This window comes from Xyrauchen texanus, chromosome 15 (assembly GCF_025860055.1).
Source record: "Xyrauchen texanus isolate HMW12.3.18 chromosome 15, RBS_HiC_50CHRs, whole genome shotgun sequence".
Lineage (NCBI taxonomy): Eukaryota > Metazoa > Chordata > Actinopteri > Cypriniformes > Catostomidae > Xyrauchen > Xyrauchen texanus.
In genome coordinates this window covers 36,015,774-36,033,897 of record NC_068290.1, presented here as the reverse complement: position 1 = coordinate 36,033,897, position 18,124 = coordinate 36,015,774, and the positions used below count along the sequence as shown (strand labels likewise).

Below are 18,124 nucleotides of genomic sequence, written 5' to 3'. Positions count from 1 at the left end.
ATTTCAGAATTAGATTAGACACATGTGTGCAGCAGCAATTTGCAAAATTACCCTGTATTCACAAGTGTCTTTCATCTTTCTGTTGAATGAGTTTCCTGCAATTATCTCTAATGATAGCTGTTGTGCGGCCTCTTTTGTGTGGCCGGCCGGGGCCGTTTGTGTCGCAGGTCTGGATCGAGGCTGCCACACAGATCTGTTTTTCTCTGGGAGTGGGGTTTGGTGTGCTAATCGCCTTCTCCAGCTACAACAAATTCAGTAACAACTGTTACAGGTGAGCGAATCAAACCTTGGGGATAAAGTTTAACAGGAGTAATAACGCAAACGTACACAGCAGGATTCATGGGGCAGCACACATAAACACACATATTTTGTCAGAATTTGTATTGCTGAATTAAAATCCCTTTGATGCTCTTGCTATGTCTTTGAGCAGATGAGACTGCAGTAAACATAGAGGGGGAATTCTTTAAGAATGAATAAAGTCCAGAGATAGTGTTGTTAACATCAGAAATACATCAAGCAGAATAAAGCAGTTCATTAAAAGTGTTTGTTAAAACTTGTGTTCTCTCTCTTATAGAGATGCGATCATAACCAGCTCCATAAACTCTCTGACCAGCTTCTTTTCTGGATTTGTCATATTCTCCTTCTTGGGATATATGTCACAGAAGCACAATGTTGCCCTTGATAAAGTAGCCACTGATGGTGAGTGAGTGTGTTTGTATTTTGAATCTGTACCAGTGATTAACCAGTGAACTGTCTGCTGACAATTATTTTTTTCTTTTCTTATCTTTTTTTCTTTTTATAATCATAACCCAAGTTCAGTACATTGAATACTACCATGATGCATAAATAAATTACTATTTAAATGATATATCAATATTATTTGCATTGCATTAACAAGAATGCAATTTTTTTTATTCCAGTAATGAGGATTAGGGAGACAATATGCTTCATTTTCATGAAAATAATGTAAAATAAATAAACAAACATTGTTAAAACTTGTGTTGATGGGCTAAATTATAATATTTAATAATACAATTATTTGTAGGATTAATTAATTATATAATTATATATATATAAATTGGCTTAAAGAGAACAACATAAGCTCATGGTTACCTAAAAAACCCTACAAAAAACACTTAGTTATTACTTACAAGTGCTCCAAAACCGTAGAACCGTACACTTGTGACATTGAATATGTTCTTGAAGCTTCATGGTCTTTCTTCTTGTCCTCTGTGAAAAAACAAACACTGTAAACTATTGTGGCACAGTAATTTCAGACTGATCTCATTCAAAGCCTGTTATTGGAGCTGGTATACACTTCATAAACCACTGTCTCGAGACAGATAATTCTTTCTTTTAATTCTGAGCGCAAAATCAATATATGTGAGTTGCAGAATGTCAATGGAATTGGAACATGTCGATATGTCAGATTGTCAGCAACGTTCATGCAATATTTCTTTTCTGCTTTTCTGAATTGATCTTCTTATTCACTGCCACAATAGACACATATTATATTATTTTTTTATTTCATAAAAAGCTAAATGAAAATAAAATCATACATATATACATATAGTGCATTTAGTAAAAATAATATATATATATATATATATATATATATATATATATATATATATATATATATATATATATATATGTCAGAAATAGATAGGCTCAGGACCCAAACGTAGAGTGAAAAATAAAAGTTTATTTAATACAAAAATAAAACACAAAAATCCAACATACATCTCCCATAAGAGGGAAAAAACAAACACAAACTACCCCGTAGGAGAAAACGTAAAGTAAATATAATCCTGGGCTGGGGTAGAGGGTGACGGGGAATCCGGACCAAACAGGACTGAACACGACACGGGGAGCACTTGTGTTATTTAGAGACAGACATACAGTACAGTTGACGCATGAGTGCATGCTGCCAAGCTGACATAAGCGCGATGCATCCACGTCAATAAAAGACAGACATGGAGCACGTGTCTTGACAGACCGAAACCGAACAAGACAGGAAGTCAAAACCCAGACACCATACTCCAGACCGAAGAGCGCACTGCAAGGAAAACAACCGAAGCCGTGCGCTCAAAGACAAAGACAGACAACAAAACACAAGACTATGATGCCATGTTCCTGTCAGACAAAAACACAGAGTGACAGGACCATGACATATATAGCCTTTGAAACAACATCAATATAAAACAGTATCTTTGTGTATGTTTATGATATAGGAAATACAGTACAATGCAACTTTTAAGACACGGTCACACATACTTCTTCACGGCAAAATTCCTGGACTTTCCAGGATTTCACATAGAGTTCAAGTTTGGTGAACATTTACATGCAAATCCGACACATTGGCAGTGACCTCTGTGTGGCGGTGTTTCATACACAGCTACACTGAATATTCACAACGGACAAGGATATCATATTAGCGGCAAGTTTCTTTTTAACATCACTCTCACAGTGTATAAAGTTGTTGTGCATCATGTGCTCAGATAGAAGACAAAGGCAGGCCTACACAGTCATAAAGCCTGACTGAGGTGAAAACGGCGCCAAAAAACAAACAAATGTAGTCCAAAAGGACTACAGATCCCATCTAGCCTTGCACAATTTACACAAATTCTGAAAGATCGAACTCTCAACTCCTATTGGATGAAATGTACGACAGAGTATAAAACCCCGGAGATTCCTCCTAAGCTTTGCTTCCAGCGACAGTATTCGTTGTGTCTAGTTGTAGTCCTGCTGCTCCCAGGTATAGCCTAGCTGCCCAAGGAAATATTGTACGTACCATGAACTGGCCATACAATCTCGCTGGATGAGCTGAGATGCTCTGTGTTCCACCGAGTATGCTAACAGATCCGAAGGAGACTGCTGAGCAATCTGCACCTCACCCTTTTGCCTGCAGAAGTGAAGAAAGAAGATTTATCTTCCTTTTTCAACCGAGCCGACTTCACTGATTCTCCCCCAATCCTCTGAGAATCAGCCGCCTCACTGCACGCCAACAGAGTGATAAAACGGCCTCCCGTCATCACCTGAGCTTCGAGGAACCAAGTCAGAGTCAAACGACGGATGAACACAAATTCTATCCGTGTCTTCACAAGACACAAGCAAGTCTGGGCAGAGATAGATTATTATAGTGTGTTTTTCTTGTGTGTCAAGGTTATTGCTTGTACAGTTTACGGAATGAATTTCGTTTATTACTGCTAATAATACTCAAGGAATTTCTGTAACTTACTGTTACCACGAATGAGATATCAGCATATCTGTTGTCGTCCAACCACGCCGGGCTGTTTGTGCATTTCCACCATCGCGGGTGAGACAGGCACACTGAGTTTCTTCATTACAGAACCAATGATCGCAGCGGACAGATTACGAACCCTTCACTGCGTCTCTGAGTGATTAACGGTAATGGTTGCCGTCTCTCCCACGAACGCTAAACCGGCTTTGGTGCCATCACCCTGTTCTCTCTCTCTGGTACTAATCACAAACACATGTGACCCCTCACAAACATACCCGCACACAGATATGGTGAACAGATAACTTGGCCACAGAGCCCAGCTTTGTCCCTAAGTTATCGTACCAGCAGAGGTACGCATTAAAAGGGCAGTCACCATTAACCAGTTGTGATATGACTGAGTTTGTGGGCAATGGAGGAGTCAGGAGACAACGAAACAGTTTCAAGGTCAGTGTCTTTAATTCAATACTTCTCTTGCAGACAGTCAATCGACAGTAACTGACTGTAACATAAATATAAAACTCAGTTGAAATGAAAATGAAATGAAAGCACTCCCAAATAATGAACACTCTCTCAGATCGTTGCTGTCTGGCTTTCGGTCACTCTGTCACCACACTGATGCTCTGGCGTGCCTTTTCAGGTCTCCCTTCACCATCACTATAATTAGAGACAGGTGTTAGAGTCACAACCCACGCCCACGCCCCAAACCCCCCCCACCAGTCTCTCCACCCATATTCGCGGCCACATTCTATGGCCAGAAACCCCACGTAACGTACTCTCCACGAGAGCCTTGCCTGGCATTTTGTGCACTCCTTCTCTCCTCACACACACACACACACACACACACTTTTATGTGTGTTATTCTTTAAACAGAAGTGTTTTGGTATTGTTCTGCATGCACCTGTGCTAAGGGCTGGCAGGGGATGTAGGTGCTCAGATTCAAGTCTTCATTGTTTTACTTTTGAATGTCGATGTTCTCCAGACATCGACTTTCCTAAGAGAGCATTCCTATATTGAGACTGCTATACTGTCTGGTTATTAGTCCCTGATTCCAGGGTGGTGCCCCGGCAACATTAATTCTCATAAATAGTCTATTGATTTTGATAATTGATAGTTATCTTTGATGATTGTTAATTTGAAGGATTAATAAGCTAATGTTGATTCTAATCAATGTTCTATTTATTTTAATAATTAATAATTATCACTAATACCCAAACCTGCTCCTGAACAAAGCCCCAACAAAGTGCAGCATTAATAATATGCTGCTTATCAATTATGTTTTTGCTGGTTTTACACGCACTCAACATCTGCCAATGCATCTTTGAACGTGGAATTTCGCTGTGCAAACGTGTGTGAGACTGCATTTTAAATAAGCCATTCTTATGTTGATTTCCCTGAAAACTGTAAACACTGTGGCCCTTGTACATTAAAAACATGCTCTGTTGGTTTGATAATCTTGACGAGCCTGACACAGCAACATTGGTTCGACCAGTGGTGTGGGTTTGGGGTGTGGCTATTTGTTTGCCTGATCAATGGAATACAGGGGGGAGTGTTTGGGAAACCTGTATGAAAACTATTAGTCAATAGTTTTGCAATTCCATTTGATGACACTAGTTGTGCAGAACTGACAATCAATTTAAGACTATTAAATTATCCCTTAAATGCATGGTAATTTTCCTAAACACTCTTAAAAATGTGGGCCTTTAGAGACCCGGCACTTATATCTATCAATAATGGATGTACAAAATGCCCAGATAGTGTCAATATTTTTTAAAGACAATTAGAAAACAATTAAATACATTTTATTTTTTGTATTATTTTTCATCAGTTAAAGAGATAATGCAACAAATCAGCACAAATCAAGAACACACTGAAATTGAATGAGCTGACAAATACATATTGACCTACACATGACACATAATCTACACATTTGTAATGTATGTGTAATTTATGTGTACCTTATGTGTATTTTCTCAGGCACTTCTTGAGAATAAATAGATGAACAAATTACACATTATTTCATTAGTACACCCAAATGGCAATAGTCATATCATTCTATTGATGTGCTGTACTCAAATCGTCAAATAGCAATGTCAAATGCAAATCAAGTCAATCACTGATACATAAGTGCCACCTTGAATAAGAAATAACATGTATATTATGTATGTATATACACATATAAAATACTTATATTTTGCCATTGTTGATAGTTCATTGTTGCACAGAAAGTCAACATAATATAGTATTCATTTGTATGAATATAGTACTCTTATTATCCACAAAGAAATATATATCTTTTGATAGTAAACTTTAATAGAATAAAATATAAATTTTAGAAGTGCAAAATAAAAATAAAAAACATGACACTCTTACATAGGTACTTAAAGAAAATATATCAATATTTTTTTTTTTTGCAATGTGTTTTTTTCTTTCTGTTCTTTTGCATTTTTTTTTTTTACACTATTTGTAAGAGATAGATTGAGTAATGCTACAGAGATTTGATCACAACTCCACAAAAAGGATGAGGTACCAGGGGTGGAATTAGGTTCCGGTCTTAAGAGACTCGGAAACTCATTCCACCCCTGGTACCTCAAGGTATGCATTTAAGGGTTAATTCAGTTAATTTAGGTAAACTACATGCACAATTCTGTAATATGTTCAATTGATGTAGTGCTGTCAGATGTATTGAAAGCAATGTATATACTGGCATTATATCTGTGATCTTTGCTTCTCTCTAGGTCCTGGTCTGGTGTTCATTATTTACCCAGAAGCCATTGCTACACTACCAGGCTCTTCAGTGTGGGCTGTTATATTTTTCATCATGCTGCTCACATTAGGAATCGACAGTGCTGTGAGTCCATGTGACTACCTTAATCTAAAATGTAAAATATCACACCTGTTTTCTGAATCTTAGAAACGAAGCACCTATAAAAACTAAGCAAAGAGCTAAAATACTCAGTGTATGATTAAAAAAAATGCTTGTACATATCACAATATAATTTAGAGGTACATTAGAGTAGATTTTATAATTATTAATCTTATTCATGTTTTCTTTTTTTTAACAATGATACAGAAATGACATTGGTTATAAATTATTAGATGACTGTCTTGTGATAAACATAATGCTTTTGCTTTGTTCTTGCTATAGCAATAAAGCCTTCAATATATTTGATCAAGTATACCTATTCAAAGACTTAACATCTGGTAATTTCATTCAGCAGCAGTTGTGTAATGGTTTAATCAGAGGTTCCTAATTTTAGTTGTGGAGACCCACAATACTGGACATTTTTTATTTCTCCATTAATTAACACACCAAGTTTTGATTATGGAGCCTCTACTAAAAAGCTAACATAGGTGTTAATAAGGGAGATATCACAAATGTGCAGTACTGGGCCCCCCAAGACTGGAATTAAGAACCACTGGTTTATAAAAATCGCCATTTCTTGTGGTGCCCCACAAGGTTCTGTCTTAGGACCCATGATCTTTTCATTTTATGTGTAACATTTAGGTGATGTATACATGAAGCATGTGATACAATTTCATAGCTATGCAGATGATTCTCAAAAGTATATCTCCATTCCTTCTGAATGTCAAAACAATTGATTAGTTGGTTGTTAATTATTACAATGGATGCCCCTACATTTTCAACAGTACATTTACATTTATGCATTTGGCAGAGGCTTTTATCCAAAGCGACTTACAGTGTACTTATTACAGGGACAATCCCCCTGGAACAACCTGGAGTTAAGTGCCTTGCTCAAGGGCACAATGGTGGTGGCTGTGGGATTCGAACCTGCGACCTTCTGATTAACAGCCCTGTGCTTTAGCCACTATGCCACCACCACTAACAGTAATATCAAGATGTTCCTGAAATATTGACAGTGGGTACAAGAATTACAGGATAATTTAAGCTCTCTGCCTTATATTGAATCTGAATTCTCTGTTACTTTAGATTCTTGTTACCAATATCTAACACATATTTGAGTCCCTTTTTCATCACATGGAAAATCCTAGTGATGTAACTTTAATTAAACACTGTTTTTCAGATGGGTGGAATGGAATCTGTGATCACGGGACTCATAGATGAATTCAAGTTCCTGCACAAACATCGAGAGCTCTTCACACTCTTCATCGTAGTTTCCACATTCCTCATTTCTCTCATCTGTGTCACAAATGTATGTGAGAGCCAACTATGAATTTTAGTGAGATAGTAATTACCTAATTAGCTTTCATACTGCATAATTATTAAATGGACATTTCCCCCCAAAAATGTAATTCTGTCATATGGACTACTTTTATCATGTTTTTAAGGTGTTTTTTGGTCCCTTTTGGAGCTTAAAAGCCATACCATGGTCACTATGAACTGTTGTACACTGAAAAAGTAATTACTTGCACTTGTTACCACAAGGATCTATTTATGCTGTACTAGATCTAAACCATAAAAATGACTTTCGTTGGTGTAACCTAATTCTATAAATTCTATACTAAAGTTTGTTTAGTCAGATTAAATAGCACTTTTGACAGTTTTACTCTAACGGTTTTACTAAGTTAATTGACAAAGTATTGGTTACAGTAACTTATCTTATATAACTATTGTCTCAAATGCTTGAGGACAAGAATATGTGACAAGATACTATAGATTCTAATGTGTCAAATCTGTGATCATGTTGATCTCTTTGTCTCTCTGCCAATTTGTTTTATCTCTCCTCCCACTCTCATTCCAGGGTGGCATCTATGTGTTTACCTTGTTGGACCACTTTGCGGCAGGGACATCAATTCTCTTTGGAGTGTTGATTGAGGCCATCGGCATAGCCTGGTTTTACGGTGAGGTTGATTCCTGTTCTTACATGTCCAGTGAAGCTGATGTGGCATTAAGGCAGTGATAGGCTATCAGGCAGTTGTGTTCCTGGGCAGATATGTCTTATTAGAGTCCCAGAGTTCTGACATGTGGCAGGCAGCTCAAGCTTATGGATCCATTTCATTCTGGAATGTTGGATGGTTCACTCTTCTTCAAAAGCATATGAAAAAACATGAGGGAATTTGGCATTTTATTGTAATTATCAGCAGTTAGTGAAGAGCAATTAAGATCTGAGCTGATTGATGATCAAATTCTCATTAGAGCAAGTGGTAATATGGTCCCATGCACATGTCACTTTTTCTTAATGGTGATGTTTGGTCCTGCAATCTACATATTTTTATTATTATTATTTACAATATGAAATAGCATTGTTGATTGTACTCTTGGTTGACAAAAACTGATAATTACTTTTATTATTTGTCATTGTATATAGTTTCACATTGCACAAATATAAAAAAAACCCTTAGAATTCTGTTTATTACTTTAGGATAGTTATTATTTGACTTTATCTTACAAGTTGAACAGATTTAAGAAGATGACCCCCTTGAAAGTCTCTGTATAATTCATCATTTCCCTGCCTTTTGCAAACTGGCTAATGTTAACATCAATTTGATCTTTCCAAGCATACCTGGGGCAATGAACGATTCTTGAGTTCAGTTGAAGACCTGAACTTCAGATTGACTCCATATGCTCAGGACAGTCAGAGCAACCTGCTCACTGATGGTACAACACCGGGAGAGCAATGTTTGGACCCCTTGCTCCAAGGTTACCCAGTCACAGGCTGCAGATTAGGCTGAGGGCTCTCAGCAATAGCAAGACAATCTACCCTGATGCATCAGTGGCCTTTTGGAAGTTCCATTAACTGACAAACACCTGCGCCTTTGGCCCTCAGCTTGTGACACAGCTCTGCTCTCTCTATTGAGCAATCACAGTGCATTTATATATCATCCTTTGATAAAAGCCCTGTGGGCAAGAAGACTTTGGGAGCAAGATAGTTGTTCTACATGGAAGCCACAATGGGAGTTTTCTTCCAATCAATGATTTGGTCATGTTTTCATAAAAAAGACAAATTCAACATTCTAAGTTATACACTGCCTGGCCAAAAAAAAAGTTGCACATTCTAAGATTTTGCTGGACTGCCTTTAGCTATGATTATGGCATGCATTCGATGTGGTATTGTTTCAACAACCTTATGCAAGTTCACAACATTTATTTCCGTCCAGAGTTGCATTCATTTTTGGCCGAGATCTTGTATTAATGAGACCACATTACCTTTTTCCATTGCTCCACAGTCCACTGTTTATGCTCTCTTGCAAATTGAAAGACTTTTTTTTTCTATTAGCCTCACTAACAAGTGGTTTTCTTGTGGCAAAACAGCTGTTTAGTACCAATCCTTTAAGTACCCGTTGCATTGTGCATGTGTAAATGGTCTTACTTTCACTATTAAAAATAGCCGTGAGTTCTACTGTCTATTTTTTACAATGTGACTTTACCAAGCATTTAAGTGATCTCTGATCACGATCAAGATTTGTTTCTGACCATGTTCCTTCTGCAAAGTTGAGAGTTCCTGACTATCCTTCCAGGTTTTAATAATGCATTGGACAGTTCTTTTTAAAAAATTTTTTTTTTTTTTTATAATTTTCTCCCCTTTACTCCCCAATTTGGTATGCCCAATTCCCAATGTGCTCTGAAAGTCTCAAAGTCCTCATGGGGGTGGTGTGACTTGCCTCAATCCGTGTGGTGGAGGACAAATCTCAGTTTGCTCTGTATCTGAGACAGTCAGTCCACGCATCTTATCATGTGGCTTGTTGAGTGCATTACCTTGGAGACCTAGCATGTGTGGAGGCGTCACGCTTTTCTCTGCGGCATCCATGCACAACTCGCCATGTGCCCCACAGAGAGCGAGAACCACATTATAGTGACCACAAGGAGGTTAACCCAAAGTTACTGTTCCAACCCTAGCAACCGGGCCAATTGGTTGCTTTGGAAGCCTGACTGGAGTCACTCAGTATGGCCTGGATTCGAACTTGCAACTCCAGGTGTGGAAGTCAGCATCTTTAATTGCTGAGCTACCCAGGCCCCAACGTTGGACAGTTCTTTACCCAATTCCAGTGATTTCAGCAATCTCCTTAGGTGTTCTCTTTGCTTGATGCAGGCCAATAGTTTGCCCCTTCTCTGAAACAGAGTAACATCTTTTTCCATGAACACAGGATATGTCTTCCGACATAGTTGCTTAAGAAATTATAAACTACACACTGCATCAGTTAGGATTAAAATAATATTTTCCAGCTGAAACATATTAATCACTGCAATAATTATCCAATCATAGGCTCTTAAGTATCTGCTTATTTAAATCCAAACGTGACTTTTTTTTCAGCCAGGCAGTGTATTTTCTCTGTGGAGCATGATTGAGTCCAAATGGTGTCACTCAATATTGTCACATCCATGCGTTAGAACATGGTTGCAGTGAAATATCTCTATATGATATAGCCAATATAGCCTTTTTTCAACTATTCTTTTCTCTTTACTGAGCCATGTTCTTTGCTCATTTGTGTTTGGGCCATTATTAGTTATCAACTTGGCAAAGGCAAAGTTAGATATGATTTGCAAAGGATGGCAACAGTCCTTTAATATTTTTTACAGAAATAAATGATTACCTGTTTAATGTGGACTGAAGATCTTGCAAGTGATTGAATAAATGGATTCCAAAAATTTCTTATAATTGGACAGATAGTGAAATTATTTCATTTAGTCAGAGGATAAAAAAATACTATTTGAGCAGACTATAGAGGAAACCTTGTAGTGTATGATGCTCCACTAATCAAATCTAGATTCTTTTAGTGAATAGCCAATGAAAATCGACTGTGTGCGATCATGACGCGGGAACGCAAAGAAGTGAATAAGGCGAATAAGCTATTAAATTGGAGAACATTTAACAGCACTAACATCCAATGCGTATGGATGTGTGCATGTTGAATAAGTCACCAGGATACCAGATTGCAAAGACAAATGGGGGTAACAGACAAAACATGTTATCTCCATTTCCAAGAATTTACATTTTGTTGGATTATTAAGCATAATTGGTGTAACATTGTGTTTATGAACACTGTTATTATCTTGAGAAGTTAGCATTGTTCCTTTTACCAGCGTATATGTTTTTAGGTGTGGATCGCTTTAGTGATGATATCGAGGAGATGATCGGACAGAGACCTGGTCTTTACTGGAGATTGTGCTGGAAGTTTGTTAGTCCATGTTTCCTCTTGGTATGTTTATAATTACACTATCTTTCTCACACATAGGTATTGTCATGACGTTTATGCCTAAGATACCGTTAAGCGATGCTTGTGTTCTCTTCTTTTCTTTCAGTTTATGGTTGTTGTCAGTTTTGCAACTTTCAACCCTCCAAAGTATGGTTCCTATTATTTCCCCACATGGGCTAACATGGTTGGTTGGTGTTTGTCCATATCATCTATGATCATGGTGCCTCTCTACGCCATCTATAAATTCTGCTCTCTACCTGGAAGTTGTTGTGACGTAAGTATTCATTAGTCATCTTTCATACAGACAGTAAATATGTACATAAAATGGTATCAAGACTAATTACTAATTATTTGTTATCACTGTCAGTGGAACACTTCTAAACATTCATCACTACACAGAAATTATAATGCAGAATTGCAATATGTGTTGAAAATTTTTCAATCATTGTTTCTGATCAGAGCAGTTCTGAGCAAAAACTGTGTGTATGTGTATATATATATATATATATATATATATATATATATATATATATACACACACACTGTACACCGATCAGCCACAATGTTAAAACCACCTGCGTAATATTTTGTAGGTCCCCCTCGTGCCTCCAAAACAGCACCAAGAATTGTACAGAGCAGCTATGTCACGGTTCTGGCATTCGTGCCGGCTCTTACTGTTGTTTGTTTATCTCCCTCGTGTCTCACAGGTGGAGCCGGCACACGTGATCAGTGTTTCCATGGGAGATGCTGATCACGGCAATGATACATTTGCCAGTTCCATCTGCTTCACTCTGATTGCTCACCCTTCTTATTCCTTGTGTTTCCCCTTTTCTTTGCCAGTTTATTATTTGCTGTCAAATATTAACTGTCCTTTCTTGTGTAGTTGTAGCTTGCTCGTGTCTCTGTTGGTTGCCTGTCTGTAGAGGTGTGGTTACCTTCCTGTTTTCCGCCACCTTCGCCAGTCCTGAATTGTCAACTTTGCTTTGTCTCTCCTCACCTTTTGAAAGGTTATCTTTTTTACTGTAGACTTTGTCAGTTCGAGCCAGTCTGGCCATTCTCTGTTAACTTCTCTCATCAACAAGGCATTTCAAATCACAGAATTGCCCCCACTGGATGTTTTTTGTTTTAGGCACCATTCTGAAATTCTAGAGACTGTTGTGTGTGAAAATTCAAGGAGATCAGCAGTTACAGAAACCAACCAACATTCATGCCACGGTCAAAATCACTGAGTTCACATTTTTCCCCCATTCTGATGGTTGATATGAACATTAACTGAAGCTCCTGACCCGTATCTGCATTATTTTATGCACTGCATTGCTGCCACGTGATTGGTAGATTAGATAATCGCATAGATGATTGTTGGTGCCAGACGGGCTGGTTTTAGTGTTTCTGTAACTGCTGATCTCCTAGGATTTTCAAACACAACAGTCTCTAGAATTTACTCCAAATGGTGCCAAAAACAAACAAAAAAGCATCCGGTTCTGCGGATGGAAACGCCTTGATGAGAGATGTCAACAGAAAATGGCCAGACTGGTTCAAACTAACAAAGTCTATGGTAACTCAGATAACTGCTCTGTACAATTGTAGTGAGAAGAATAGCATCTCAGAGTGCTATTCTGAAATGCGGGTTGGCGCTGTGCGGCATGAGGGGGACCTACACAATATTAGGCAGGTGCTTTTAATGTTGAGGCTGATCAGTGTGTGTGTGTGTGTGTATATATATATATATATATATATATATATATATATATATACACACACAGTATATACAGTATATTGTATATTATATTAATAGAAACTGGCATATGCTATAACCCCGGAGACTGAGCATCACTTGGTGGAGCGTGGGGAGGTTCGGCAGTTTACGGTAAGAGGTTATTTCTCAGAATTTGTGGATGGAAAAAAAGCAGACAGCTGTTTCATGTGTTTGGTTAAACTGGGCAGATTACATAAATTTTATGGGTGAACTTTTAATTATGCTAAACATGACATTTTACTGAACTGCTATCACAAATAAATGAATTTTGGGGCATTCTGATCCTCAGCAAAGATATGGTGGGATTGTTCTAGTCTCACAAATATTGGTTGATAAGAGAAGAACTCAAGTTGACCCTTCAGTGATATAGTTGTGCATTCTTTGATTTAGAGAGCTAAATATGATTCTGTTCACAAACAGTATAATTATAAAAGAGACTTTTATAGTCCAGCACTCAGGACACGTTAATTTGTGCAACGTGAACGTAAAAGCACTGGGCCACTAGTCGTCTGTCATGTCATCCAGTACTTTAGCAACTCACTTCTGTACTAGTTGCCACATACTTGTCTTGCATGTGTTGCGTTTTTTCATGTGGGGTTCCAATTACTCAAAAGAGAGAGATATATGAGCTGGGTTGACATTTCTCAAAGATACCTTTAAATGGTAATTACAAAGCACTCTATGGTACTACCATGGTACAAGTAAATATAAACAACTAATGTCTACTTGTTTCTTACAGCTTCAACATTGGCTGGTGGTTTGAGCAGCTCTGTATATTGAGATGGAGAGGGCGCAGAGAGACTCCGTTCCATTAGGGAATGCGTGTCAGTGCCAAAAGAAACCGTATTACTAGTTGTATTTTTCTTGCATAATTGGGCATGTGGCTGTATCGTGACTTTGATCACAATGTGGTTGACAATCTGTTAGTATCAATTTTACTCTCAGTATACAATGACTGTTATAATGGCTGATGTTGTCCCCATTGACTGTTTGTTTATTGTTTATATATTTATTTTGTGATCAGAGTACAACTGAGCCTTATTGATAAATGTGATTTAAGTGTCAAACAATGTACAAAGTAAATCTTTAGAGCCATTTTAAATTTTAGAAATGTGTAAATAGTGCAATTGCAAAAATAAATCCTCTTTGTGTCTGAGAAGTGCAAATACGATTTCTATTGAACAGCACAGTTCAATTGATCTCAGCAAATCTATTTCAGTTAATGCTTGCTTATATACACACAGTGAAAGCCCCACAAAATAGTTGCTCTTTGATTGCAGATATACAGAGAAATCAGTTTGTGGGCAAAAAATACATTGTTACTTTTGTGAGGTATTCACATGTACTGTATCTTTACATTTAATTAATGCAATGGTAATCTTCAGAATAAACAAAATAAACACATGGAACAAGTAATTTATGGATTTCTGTCATATTGAATGTTGTTTACTAAATTACTGTATTACTGGACAGTTGAAGAATTATTTTCATTAAAGTTTATTAAAAAGTACGTACAGTAAATCTCTAAATTTAATTATTTGAGTGCGTGCTGAAATTTGCCAACTACTGAAATATGTCAATAAAACGTTTTTTTTTTGGTCAAATAATAGTTTTAATTTGAGTTTTTAAATAAAACAAACACAGTTTGCATGTTGTTAGAGTGAAATTAATTGGCACAACATTTGTGAAAGGAATGACTTTAATTGAGCTATTTTGCTAATATCATATTTTGCAACACAACATATATACCTCAAACGGATTGCTCTTCAAACTCAAAATATACTCAGAACATATGTGATCTAGACTGTTAATGCAAAAGGTTACAGGTTGATTCCCAGTTGTTAACCCTAAAAAGAGGCTAGGGAGAGAAGAAAAGAGTGAGTCGGTAAAATGTATGTGAAATAAATTGAAATGGGGGGGGGGGTCCCTACAAATACTGAGGAAATTCAACTTTGTATGTAAAGTCTGGCATCAACTCACAATCTTTTTCTAAAAGTAAAAAGGCAGCATTTTTTGAGAAGGCATCTGGGGAAGTGATGGCACCAGGATGCATTGTGGGAAGACGACAACCCGGTGGATGGAGTGTGATGCTCTCGGCAATGCTCTGCTGGGAAACCCTGGGTCCGGCCATTCATGTGGATGTCAATTTGACAAGTGCATGCAGAGGACCAACAGCATATTAGGCAGGTGGTATTATGTATATACATAATCTCACAAGCCTTATCATTTGTGCTATAAGCATGATTTCATTCATTAAATGCTTGGATTACTTCTGATCATAGTCACATTATGATATCATAAATTCAGTTTTGGGCAAGTGAGTGAGCTGTTCAAATGATTCAGACTGAATCACGAACCAATTAAAAAACATTTTCTAACCTAGCTCAAAAGACTGACTTATTTGCAAATTGGGCATAGCTAGTTTTGATTCTCAAAAGCCAACAGAAATCACCAGTCACATGACTTAAGAGCAGAAATACTGAAATAAAAACCCTGTGCTAAATCAAAGCTATGGTAGGTTGGGTAGAGTAGCAAAAACTTTACTCAAGTAAAAATACAATTACTTGGAACAACAGAGCTGTTACTCTCACTCAAGTAATAGTAATAATGTTAAAAATTACTTGAGTGAGAGTAACAGCTCTGTTGTTCCATACAATGTAAGTGAATGGTGACCAGAATTTTGAAGCTCCAAAAAGCACATAGAGGCAGCCAGCGGCGGACTGGGAAGACAAATCGGCCTGGGATTTTATAAAGAAACTGCATAACGCGGCGGCCCATTTCAGCTTATCGCGGGCCAGTCCGCCCCTGGAGGCAGTAAAAAGTAATTAATATGACTTCAGTGATGTTCAGAAGCAATATGATGGGTGTGGGAGAGAAAGAGATAAATATGTAACTTTATAATATACAAGGTCCTTTTTTTACTATTAATTTTTCCTCCCCGCCCAGTAGGTTGCGATATGCACTAAGAATTGAATTGCCAAAAACACAAGAAGAAGAAAGTGAAAGTGGAGATTTACTTGTAAAAAATGATTAAAATATTGATATGTTTCTCACACACACTTATCAGATGATACCCGTCTGAAGACAGATTGAACCAGTGTCATTTGAGCTGCAATATTCTTCTAAAAATATTTATGTTCAGCAGAAGAAGAAAAAAAAAAAACACACACACATCTAAGATGAGTAAATTATGTTTTTGAGAATGAGAATTTTCAATTTCGGAAAAATGATTCCTTTAAGGAGATGTTAGACAGAATGCTAACCTTAATCATCATTTACTGTCACTGCATGTTTTTTTTTTCCCCCTCCATATTTTGAAAGGGAATGATGACTGAGACTGTCAGTCCCTAACATTCTGGTTCCACAGAATACAGAAAGTTTCACAGATTGGAAGAACATGAGGGCGGAGAAATTATGATATAATATTAATTAAAGGCCAAACTATCACTTTAATGATTTGGATGAATCTGTCAATTAGAAGAGAAGTTTGGAAACCTTTTTCTAGTTATTATTATGGTTAAAAAATGAACAATGTCACACAGTCCCAAGTTATATATAATGCTTAATTATACACCAAAGCAAGATCATGCTTTATTCATGCCTTCTGTTGTTATTTCAAAGCTTTATACGTCCTACGTGAACTTAGTTCAGTGACGGTCTAGCAATATCAGTGTCAAAAGAGTTTTGATCATTATTTCTGTACACTAAGGGAATATTGCACCTTATCTCTGTGTTTGGAAGCTTGTTCTCCATAAGACAAAGCCACCCGCATCTGTCAAACACTGTGCATGCACCAAACTTGCACGTGTAGAAATGCTCACAATCGCGATAGGCAGGGCAAAACATTTGCATTTAACACAGATGTTTACAAGGATTTTTACAGTATGCACTGATATGTTGCACATTTACACATTTATTAACACTTATTAAATTAAAACCAGTAATGTATCAACAGGAAAGCAACCCATTGTAACAAAGTAAAAGTAAATTGTTTTCATCAGACATTTACTTGAGTAAGAGTAAAAAGAACTGACCATAAACCATACTCAAATTAATATTTTTTTCAAAATGTTACTCAAGTAAATGTAACACTTAGTAGTACATTACTACCCACCTCTGTTCAACAGATCTCATCGCTCTTATATGGGGACCCCTTCTGGACAATCTTTATATTTTTATTCCCTTTTGTCTTATATATTCATGGTCTATTCTCTTGGATCTGGCTCTTGAGCAACCTCCATTCCTTTTCCAAGGAATATCTATTCCTGCAATGTCTTGTCTAGGTTTAGGAAACAAGCAATACTGTACTTATTCCATTTCTGTTCTGCCCTGTATATGATGCATCTTTTGATGTAGTTGTTGAAATTGTTCTTTATGATGTTTGTGAGGATGGTATTGCACAAAGCAATCTTTATAAAATAGTAAGCTCTCTTTGGTGCCATATAAACAGTTAAATAGACCATAAGACGAAATACAGTACAGCTTCTGCTATGTACAACTGTCATCAATTTATTTTTAAGTATGGCATTCCCTTCAATCTATTATGTGTTCTAAAATGACCTATTAAACATTTACTGCTTGCTCAACCAAGTTCAATAAAGGCACGTGTAGGGAAATGTGTAATTTTTTCTATGTAAAATGTTTTTCTTGTATTCCAGTTTAATATGCAGAGGCAACTTTAAGTAAGCCATTTGTCAAGTAATTTCAAGTAATTGTTATTTGTATAGCACTTTTCACAACACACATAGTTTAAAAGCAGCTTTAAGGAAATCATGCACTAGCAAAAAAAAATAAACTGTTAATATCTATAACGTCTTACAGTGATCATTGTATAGTTTGATTAAATATTATTGTAAAATGTGTAAATAAATTAAATAATTAAATAATAATTGTATTTAGAACCCATGTGAGCAAGCTGAAGGCGACTGTGGCAAGGAACACAAAACTCCTTATGATGTTAGTTAATGACAAATAACCTTGGGAGAAACCAAACTCACCGTGGGGGCCAG

General features: G+C 37.0%; 1 protein-coding gene across 1 annotated transcript in view; it reads left to right on the top strand.

The window, feature by feature from the left end:
* The window catches only part of LOC127655450 (sodium-dependent dopamine transporter-like), a 32,152-nt gene extending 17,635 nt beyond the window's left edge, over positions 1-14,517 (top strand). The window contains exons 7-15 of the mRNA XM_052143278.1: positions 168-271; positions 575-699; positions 5,980-6,092; positions 7,288-7,416; positions 7,966-8,065; positions 11,262-11,362; positions 11,466-11,633; positions 13,155-13,226; positions 13,855-14,517. Of these exons, the coding sequence (XP_051999238.1) occupies positions 168-271; positions 575-699; positions 5,980-6,092; positions 7,288-7,416; positions 7,966-8,065; positions 11,262-11,362; positions 11,466-11,633; positions 13,155-13,226; positions 13,855-13,878 (936 nt within the window). The 3' untranslated portion in view covers positions 13,879-14,517. The remainder of the gene's footprint in view (positions 1-167; positions 272-574; positions 700-5,979; positions 6,093-7,287; positions 7,417-7,965; positions 8,066-11,261; positions 11,363-11,465; positions 11,634-13,154; positions 13,227-13,854) is intronic.
* Positions 14,518-18,124: the final 3,607 nt, after the last annotated feature.